A 9,469-nucleotide genomic window follows, 5' to 3' on the forward strand; every position below is an offset into this window, starting at 1 on the left:
CATTACACTCTGCCTCTCACAACCTCTCTCTTCTCTTTCTGTCTTTTTTTCTCTCTCAAACGCACACTTTCTCTTTCTCCATTTCTCCTCTCCTCCCTCTGTCCAATCAACATCCTTCCTTCTGCAGAGTGGCAGAGAGTCTCATGTTTCAGCTCTTGTATGAGGCTGGAGCCTGAGGTCTTAGCCATGGCTTCCAGGAAAGGTTACCTCCAGGACAGACTTCCCACAATTCCCAGCAGAGGTAGCGCAGCGCGCCCATCCTCCCCTGCACATGAGACGGCCTATCAATTTACAGGGGGAGTCAGGTTTACTGTAAAACCCCTCTTCTTCTTTATTTTCCCTGGGAGGGAGGGAGGGAGGGAGGGAGGGAGGGAGGGAGAGTTCATTTGGACTATTTCTTGAATGGAAAAACATTTTTTAAAGCCCCTAGGTGAAGTCATAATGTTATTGAAGACAGCTTCTATCACTGTTTTGGCTAAAACACGTTAAGCATGTATGAGTATGACTCATTGTGCAGTATTGCTCTCAGGTGGCAGTGTCAGTCAGTCTTGATTCTTTTGATCCCTCCACTCCCCTATACTGTAGGGTTACATCCCAAATGGAACCCTACTGCCTATATAGTGCACTACTTTTGGAACACAAGAATAGATCTCAGTGACAAACAGGACTCATTTTATGACTCATCTGTCGCTAATGTCGTCATGGCAACACCTACGTGTTATGAATGGTGCTTGGGAGTTCAACTTGTTTATTATGAATGAAGGTGGTAATAAAGTCAAATAAATAGAAATGTGTGTCTGTAAAATGTTCCATTAAATTGTCTTTGCCATCGGAGCATTCAATGTCAGTCTACACCTCTAGGGAATGAAGACGGAGCCTGAGTCCCTCTCTCCATCCTGACACCCACCTGACACGTTCAACTGTGGCTGCCAATGGTTTTTCAAACTGTCTCCTCTGTTTTGTGCTTTAGTAGAGCATTACTGTTTCATTACAAAATAGTAATATAGTATAAAAGAAAATAGTCTATTCATAATATTATAACTTTTACTATATGGATAACAATTTTAAGTTGTTCATGTTTACAAATTAATTTATATCTAGATGTTCCATAGAAATGGTCTGAAGCCAGTTCCTTTTGGGTTGCGGCTAAAGTCTGGCATGTAACTAGAAGCATGGTTTTGTTTACTTGGTGAGTACATGAAAATTCAACGCTTTCATTATGGTCATATTTCTAAAAGGTTTGGAAAAGTGTGGAGACCACAGTCTTTCAGAGCATGTAACAAAATGAAAGACCCATTCCTTAGTTTTACGGCTATAAATATCAGACTCCGCCTTTAAGGTGTGACCTATCACAGGCCTGGTTGAGTCTCTGGGGTTTTAGGTTAGACGTCTGTAAAGCACTTTGTGACAACTGTTGTTGTGAAAAGAGCTTTAAGCAATACATTTGATTGATTGTTATGTTGACAGCTTATAAAGCCCGGATGCTAGAGGTTGCCAGGGGGCATTAGGGAGCATAGAGGCGAGCTGAATTTCAGACTATGCTGGCTGGGTGAGGTGTCTGAAACTGTTCATGACTGCTTGTCATAAACACGTAAAGAGTTGCATTCAGAATTCACCAGCCACACAACTTAATGGACACGTAGGCTGGGGGCGAATAACAGTTTGGATAGGATTCAACTATTAATTACATGCTTGTGGGAAACTTGTGTGTGATTCCATTCTTCCAGATAAAACTAGGATACTCGGATACTTGCTATTTTCAAAATAGAGCCAAATCCAAAATGAAATCTACACACACTTGATGGGCCCTTTCAATAGTTGTGTGGCCTCATACTCCAGTCTTCTAGCCTCACCTGTAAGTGTCTCATACTCCAGTCTTCTAGCCTCACCTGTAAGTCTCTCATACTCCAGTCTTCTAGCCTCACCTGTAAGTCTCTCATACTCCAGTCTTCTAGCCTCACCTGTAAGTCTCTCATACTCCAGTCTTCTAGCCTCACCTGTAAGTCTCTCATACTCCAGTCTTCTAGCCTCACCTGTAAGTCTCTCATACTCCAGTCTTCTAGCCTCACCTGTAAGTCTCTCATACTCCAGTCTTCTAGCCTCACCTGTAAGTCTCTCATACTCCAGTCTTCTAGCCTGTCCTGTAAGTCTCTCATTCTCCAGTCTTCTAGCCTGTCCTGTAAGTCTCTCATACTCCAGTCTTCTAGCCTCACCTGTAAGTCTCTCATACTCCAGTCTTCTAGGATCACCTGTAAGTCTCTCATACTCCAGTCTTCTAGCCTCACCTGTAAGTCTCTCATACTCCAGTCTTCTAGCCTCACCTGTAAGTCTCTCATACTCCAGTCTTCTAGCCTCACCTGTAAGTCTTTAATACTCCAGTCTTCTAGCCTCACCTGTAAGTCTCTCATACTCCAGTCTTCTAGCCTGTCCTGTAAGTCTCTCATTCTCCAGTCTTCTAGCCTGTCCTGTAAGTCTCTCATACTCCAGTCTTCTAGCCTCACCTGTAAGTCTTTAATACTCCAGTCTTCTAGCCTCACCTGTAAGTCTCTCATACTCCAGTCTTCTAGCCTGTCCTGTAAGTCTCTCATTCTCCAGTCTTCTAGCCTGTCCTGTAAGTCTCTCATACTCCAGTCTTCTAGCCTCACCTGTAAGTCTCTCATACTCCAGTCTTCTAGCCTCACCTGTAAGTCTCTCATACTCCAGTCTTCTAGGATCACCTGTAAGTCTCTCATACTCCAGTCTTCTAGCCTCACCTGTAAGTCTCTCATACTCCAGTCTTCTAGCCTCACCTGTAAGTCTCTCATACTCCAGTCTTCTAGTCTGTCCTGTAAGTCTCTCATACTCCAGTCTTCTAGTCTGTCCTGTAAGTCTCTCATACTCCAGTCTTCTAGTCTGTCCTGTAAGTCTCTCATACTCCAGTCTTCTAGCCTGTCCTGTAAGTCTCTCGTACTCCAGTCTTCTAGCCTGTCCTGTAAGTCTCTCGTACTCCAGTCTTCTAGTCTGTCCTGTAAGTCTCTCGTACTCCAGTCTTCTAGCCTGTCCTGTAAGTCTCTCGTTCTCCAGTCTTCTAGCCTGTCCTGTAAGTCTCTCGTACTCCAGTCTTCTAGCCTGTCCTGTAAGTCTCTCGTTCTCCAGTCTTCTAGCCTGTCCTGTAAGTCTCTCGTACTCCAGTCTTCTAGCCTGTCCTGTAAGTCTCTCATACTCCAGTCTTCTAGCCTCACCTGTAAGTCTCTCATACTCCAGTCTTCTAGCCTGTCCTGTAAGTCTCTCATACTCCAGTCTTCTAGCCTGTCCTGTAAGTCTCTCGTTCTCCAGTCTTCTAGCCTCACCTGTAAGTCTCTCATACTCCAGTCTTCTAGCCTGTCCTGTAAGTCTCTCATACTCCAGTCTTCTAGCCTCACCTGTAAGTCTCTCATACTCCAGTCTTCTAGTCTGTCCTGTAAGTCTCTCATACTCCAGTCTTCTAGCCTGTCCTGTAAGTCTCTCATACTCCAGTCTTCTAGCCTGTCCTGTAAGTCTCTCGTTCTCCAGTCTTCTAGCCTGTCCTGTAAGTCTCTCATACTCCAGTCTTCTAGCCTGTCCTGTAAGTCTCTCGTTCTCCAGTCTTCTAGCCTCACCTGTAAGTCTCTCATACTCCAGTCTTCTAGCCTCACCTGTAAGTCTTTAATACTCCAGTCTTCTAGCCTCACCTGTAAGTCTCTCATACTCCAGTCTTCTAGCCTGTCCTGTAAGTCTCTCATTCTCCAGTCTTCTAGCCTGTCCTGTAAGTCTCTCATACTCCAGTCTTCTAGCCTCACCTGTAAGTCTCTCATACTCCAGTCTTCTAGTCTGTCCTGTAAGTCTCTCATACTCCAGTCTTCTAGTCTGTCCTGTAAGTCTCTCATTCTCCAGTCTTCTAGTCTGTCCTGTAAGTCTCTCATACTCCAGTCCTCTAGCCTCACCTGTAAGTCTCTCATACTCCAGTCTTCTAGCCTCACCTGTAAGTCTCTCATACTCCAGTCTTCTAGCCTCACCTGTAAGTCTCTCATACTCCAGTCTTCTAGCCTCACCTGTAAGTCTCTCGTACTCCAGTCTTCTAGCCTCACCTGTAAGTCTCTCGTTCTCCAGTCTTCTAGCCTCACCTGTAAGTCTCTCGTTCTCCAGTCTTCTAGCCTGTCCTGTAAGTCTCTCGTACTCCAGTCTTCTAGCCTGTCCTGTAAGTCTCTCGTACTCCAGTCTTCTAGTCTGTCCTGTAAGTCTCTCGTACTCCAGTCTTCTAGCCTGTCCTGTAAGTCTCTCGTACTCCAGTTTTCTAGCCTGTCCTGTAAGTCTCTCGTACTCCAGTCTTCTAGCCTCACCTGTAAGTCTCTCATACTCCAGTCTTCTAGCCTCACCTGTAAGTCTCTCATACTCCAGTCTTCTAGCCTCACCTGTAAGTCTCTCGTTCTCCAGTCTTCTAGCCTGTCCTGTAAGTCTCTCATACTCCAGTCTTCTAGCCTGTCCTGTAAGTCTCTCGTACTCCAGTCTTCTAGCCTCACCTGTAAGTCTCTCATCCTCCAGTCTTCTAGCCTGTCCTGTAAGTCTCTCATACTCCAGTCTTCTAGCCTGTCCTGTAAGTCTCTCGTTCTCCAGTCTTCTAGCCTCACCTGTAAGTCTCTCATACTCCCGTCTTCTAGCCTGTCCTGTAAGTCTCTCATACTCCAGTCTTCTAGCCTCACCTGTAAGTCTCTCATACTCCAGTCTTCTAGTCTGTCCTGTAAGTCTCTCATACTCCAGTCTTCTAGCCTGTCCTGTAAGTCTCTCATACTCCAGTCTTCTAGCCTGTCCTGTAAGTCTCTCGTTCTCCAGTCTTCTAGCCTGTCCTGTAAGTCTCTCATACTCCAGTCTTCTAGCCTGTCCTGTAAGTCTCTCATACTCCAGTCTTCTAGCCTGTCCTGTAAGTCTCTCGTTCTCCAGTCTTCTAGCCTGTCCTGTAAGTCTCTCATACTCCAGTCTTCTAGCCTGTCCTGTAAGTCTCTCATACTCCAGTCTTCTAGCCTGTCCTGTAAGTCTCTCGTTCTCCAGTCTTCTAGCCTGTCCTGTAAGTCTCTCATACTCCAGTCTTCTAGCCTCACCTGTAAGTCTCTCATACTCCAGTCTTCTAGCCTCACCTGTAAGTCTCTCATACTCCAGTCTTCTAGGATCACCTGTAAGTCTCTCATACTCCAGTCTTCCAGCCTCACCTGTAAGTCTCTCATACTCCAGTCTTCTAGCCTCACCTGTAAGTCTCTCATACTCCAGTCTTCTAGTCTGTCCTGTAAGTCTCTCATACTCCAGTCTTCTAGTCTGTCCTGTAAGTCTCTCATACTCCAGTCTTCTAGTCTGTCCTGTAAGTCTCTCATACTCCAGTCTTCTAGTCTGTCCTGTAAGTCTCTCATACTCCAGTCTTCTAGCCTCACCTGTAAGTCTCTCATACTCCAGTCTTCTAGCCTCACCTGTAAGTCTCTCGTACTCCAGTCTTCTAGCCTCACCTGTAAGTCTCTCGTTCTCCAGTCTTCTAGCCTGTCCTGTAAGTCTCTCGTACTCCAGTCTTCTAGCCTGTCCTGTAAGTCTCTCGTTCTCCAGTCTTCTAGCCTGTCCTGTAAGTCTCTCGTTCTCCAGTCTTCTAGCCTGTCCTGTAAGTCTCTCGTACTCCAGTCTTCTAGCCTGTCCTGTAAGTCTCTCGTACTCCAGTCTTCTAGCCTGTCCTGTAAGTCTCTCGTTCTCCAGTCTTCTAGCCTGTCCTGTAAGTCTCTCGTACTCCAGTCTTCTAGCCTGTCCTGTAAGTCTCTCATACTCCAGTCTTCTAGCCTCACCTGTAAGTCTCTCATACTCCAGTGTTCTAGCCTCACCTGTAAGTCTCTCGTTCTCCAGTCTTCTAGCCTGTCCTGTAAGTCTCTCATACTCCAGTCTTCTAGCCTGTCCTGTAAGTCTCTCGTACTCCAGTCTTCTAGCCAGTCCTGTAAGTCTCTCATACTCCAGTCTTCTAGCCTGTCCTGTAAGTCTCTCATACTCCAGTCTTCTAGCCTGTCCTGTAAGTCTCTCATACTCCAGTCTTCTAGCCTCACATGTAAGTCTCTCGTTCTCCAGTCTTCTAGCCTCACCTGTAAGTCTCTCGTACTCCAGTCTTCTAGCCTGTCCTGTAAGTCTCTCATACTCCAGTCTTCTAGCCTCACATGTAAGTCTCTCGTTCTCCAGTCTTCTAGCCTGTCCTGTAAGTCTCTCGTTCTCCAGTCTTCTAGCCTGTCCTGTAAGTCTCTCATACTCCAGTCTTCTAGCCTGTCCTGTGAGTCTCTCGTACTCCAGTCTTCTAGCCTGTCCTGTAAGTCTAAAAGCCTAAAAGACATGTTGGTGAATGGAACCACCAGAATGCATTCCCTTTTCCAGAATGGCAGTTTATTTCTGTTGTTTTTCTTCATATTTATTTCTCCTTCATCCTCTCAACTGCTTTGCTTTATCTCGGCCAGGTTGCAGTTGTAAATGAGAACTTGTTCTCAACTGGCCTCTACCTGGTTAAATAAAGGTGAATTTAAAATAAAAAAAATACAAGTAAATCAATTGCACACTAATGAGAGGAACACACCAGGACTCGCAGATTGACTGAATGTCAGACATTTAAAGATAGCCAGGTGGCTCAGACTAGACTGTTCTTCACTTACATTAGAAACACGTGTTTTTCCATTGTCTTTGGAGAGAGAATGATAGCAGTTAGGTCTCTGCCCAACACAGAAACACAGGGATCAACACCAATCAAATACACATTTCCTTTTACCACTTTCTTAGCAGTAAAAGAAATGTTACTTGGCCCGAGGTTGCTTGGCTACCATGGCGGGAAAATTCAATTGTGTCCAGTTCCATCCTGACTACTAACCCCTAACCCCTTGACATTAGCTTCATCTGCTATCTATTGTCCGCAGGTTCCCCCTGGCAACACACTAATGAGAGGAACACACCAGGACTTGCAGATTGACTGAATGTCAGCCGTTTAAACATAGGCAGGTGGCTCAGACTAGATTGTTCTTCACTTACATTAGAAACACAAGATAAACAAAGTATTAAAGGCCCAGTGCAGTCAGAAATGTGATTTTCTTGTGTTTTATATACACAAAGTGTACAAAACATTAGGAACACCTGCTCTTTCCATGACATAGGCTGACCAGGTGAAAGCTATGATCCCTTATTGATGTCACTTGTTGAATCCATTTCAACCAGTTTAGATGAAGGGGAAGAGACCAGTTAAAGAAGGATTTTTAAGCCGTGAGACAATTGAGACATGGATTGTGTGTATGTGTGCCATTCAGTAGGTGAATGAGCAAGAGAAAAGATTTAAGGTCCTTTGAAGAGGATATTGTAGTAGGTGCCAGGCACACCGGTTTGATTGTATCAACAACTGCAATGCAGCTGGATTTTTCACGCTCAAGTTTCCCATGTGTATCAAGAATGGTCCACCACCCAAAGGACATCCAGCCAACTGGACACAACTGTGGGAACCATTGGAGTCAACATGGGCCGGCATCCCTGTGGAACGCTTTAGACACCTTGTTGAGTCCATTCCCCAAGACGAATTGAGGCTGTTCTGAGGGCAAAAGGGGGTGCAACTCAATATTAGGAAGGTGTTACTAATGTTTTGTAAACTCAGTGTATATTTACACAGTGGTGTAAAGTATGTAAGTAAAAATACTTTGAAGTACTACTTAAGTAGGTTTTTGTGGTATCTGTACTTAACTATTTATATTTTTGACTACTTTTACTTTTACTTCACCACATTCCTTCAGAAAATATTGTACTTTTTACTTCATACATTTTCCTTGACACCCAAAAGTACCCCGTTACATTTTGAATGCTTAGCAGGACAGGATAATAGTCAAATTCACACGCATATCAACAGAACATCCCTGGTCATCTCTACTGCCTCTGTTCTGGGGGACTCACTAAACCGATATGCTTTGTTTGTAAATGATGCCTGAGTGTTACAGTGTGCCCCTGGCTCGCCGTAAATAAATAAAAAACTAGAAAATGGTGCCTTTAGGTTTGCTTAATATAAGGAATTTTAAATGATACTTTTACTTTTGATATATTTTAAATCAAATACTTTTAGACTTTTCCTCAAGTAGAATTTTACTGGGTGACTCTTACTTTTACTTGAATCATTTTCCATTAAGGTATCTTTACTTTTACTCAAGTATGACAGTTGGTTACTTTTTCCACCACTGTATTTACACAATATGAGGTTAGAATAATACTGTGAAAATGAAGACAATGCCCTTTTAGTGTACATTTCAGCCCGTTGTGGTGGGATGGACTTTTGGCCTGCCTGGTGACACACCAGACAGCAAATTAGTTAATAGACCAATAAGAAAGAGAGTTCCAAACATCTCTGCCAATAACAACTAGTTTTCAGTTTTCCCCTTCGCAGACAGTCCTAGCAAAATTATTGAGAAATGTCTCTTTGCTAAGAAGCCATTTTTGTTTATTTTTGACCGTTTTAATATAAAACAATCACAGGTAAGGTACTTCATTCTTAAAACCAGAAATGATTTGATATTCAGATAAAAATGTCTGCATTGGACCTTTTAAAGCTGAACCTTTATCAATGCTCGGATGTTTTTTCATTGTCTTTGGAGAATGATAGCAGTTAGGTCTCTGCCCAACACAGAAATACACAGATCAACACCAATCCAATACACATTTAATTTTAGAGCTTTCTTAGCTGTAAAAGAAAGGTTACTTGGCCTGAGGTTACTTGGCTACCATGGGGGGAAAATTCCATTGTATCCAGTTCCATCGTAACCCCTAACCCCTTGACCTTAGCTTCATCCGCTATCTATTGTTTGCAGGTTTCCCCTGGCAACTTTCAAAGTCCAAAGAATGACTGTGGCTTTTTAGTGTTTTTTTTTGTCCACCTGCCAGAGTAAGTTAATAGCTGTGTCAGTGTTGTTGTTACTGCTCATGTTGCCCTATTCAGTCAGCGTGTGGGAATGTCACAATTCATTGCATCAATGTGATGTTACCCTGAAAGTCCTCAGTCCTTGTGCCAAATTCGAACAGAGAGATAGGCAAATGCTTTCCAAGTAGTGGCATGTTAGCTCAATTGGTGGCAGTGTTGTGGAGCTAAGACACCCACACTGGAGATGATGCTGGGTCATGGTACTACATTTATATTCAAGTCTGTGTTGATACTGAGGTTTGTGTTTGAATCTGTTATCATGACATATTAACCAGAATTCTCTGCTTTGAGGAATCATTTGAAGCAAGTCTAAACAGGATTAGTTATTAGTTCATTAAGATTCTCTGATCAAACTGGTTTAGTATTGAACTAGGCAAACACAACCCTACGGAAGGGAGTTTACTGCTTTGAACACAGAAAAGAACAATGAGATATCTATCATTGACCTACATGTGATGTCTGCCAAGACTACTGGCGCGGCCTGCCATAGCAAATCAATGAATGATGTCATAGGAAATGGACAGA

At 43.7% G+C, this 9,469-nt stretch overlaps 1 protein-coding gene across 1 annotated transcript; it reads right to left on the reverse strand.

Annotated features, from left to right (window-relative positions):
* Positions 1-1,788: 1,788 nt before the first annotated feature.
* LOC129811223 (ciliary rootlet coiled-coil protein 2-like) lies at positions 1,789-6,855 on the reverse strand. Its single transcript, XM_055862382.1, has 4 exons — positions 6,799-6,855; positions 3,690-6,333; positions 2,538-3,617; positions 1,789-2,357 (listed from the first exon to the last, which is right to left on the reverse strand). The coding sequence occupies exons 1-4, from the start codon at positions 6,853-6,855 to the stop codon at positions 1,789-1,791; spliced, it is 4,350 nt and encodes a 1,449-aa protein (XP_055718357.1).
* Between the last annotated feature and the right edge of the window lie 2,614 nt (positions 6,856-9,469).

This window comes from Salvelinus fontinalis, chromosome 15, assembly GCF_029448725.1.
Source record: "Salvelinus fontinalis isolate EN_2023a chromosome 15, ASM2944872v1, whole genome shotgun sequence".
Classification (NCBI taxonomy): Eukaryota; Metazoa; Chordata; class Actinopteri; order Salmoniformes; family Salmonidae; genus Salvelinus; species Salvelinus fontinalis.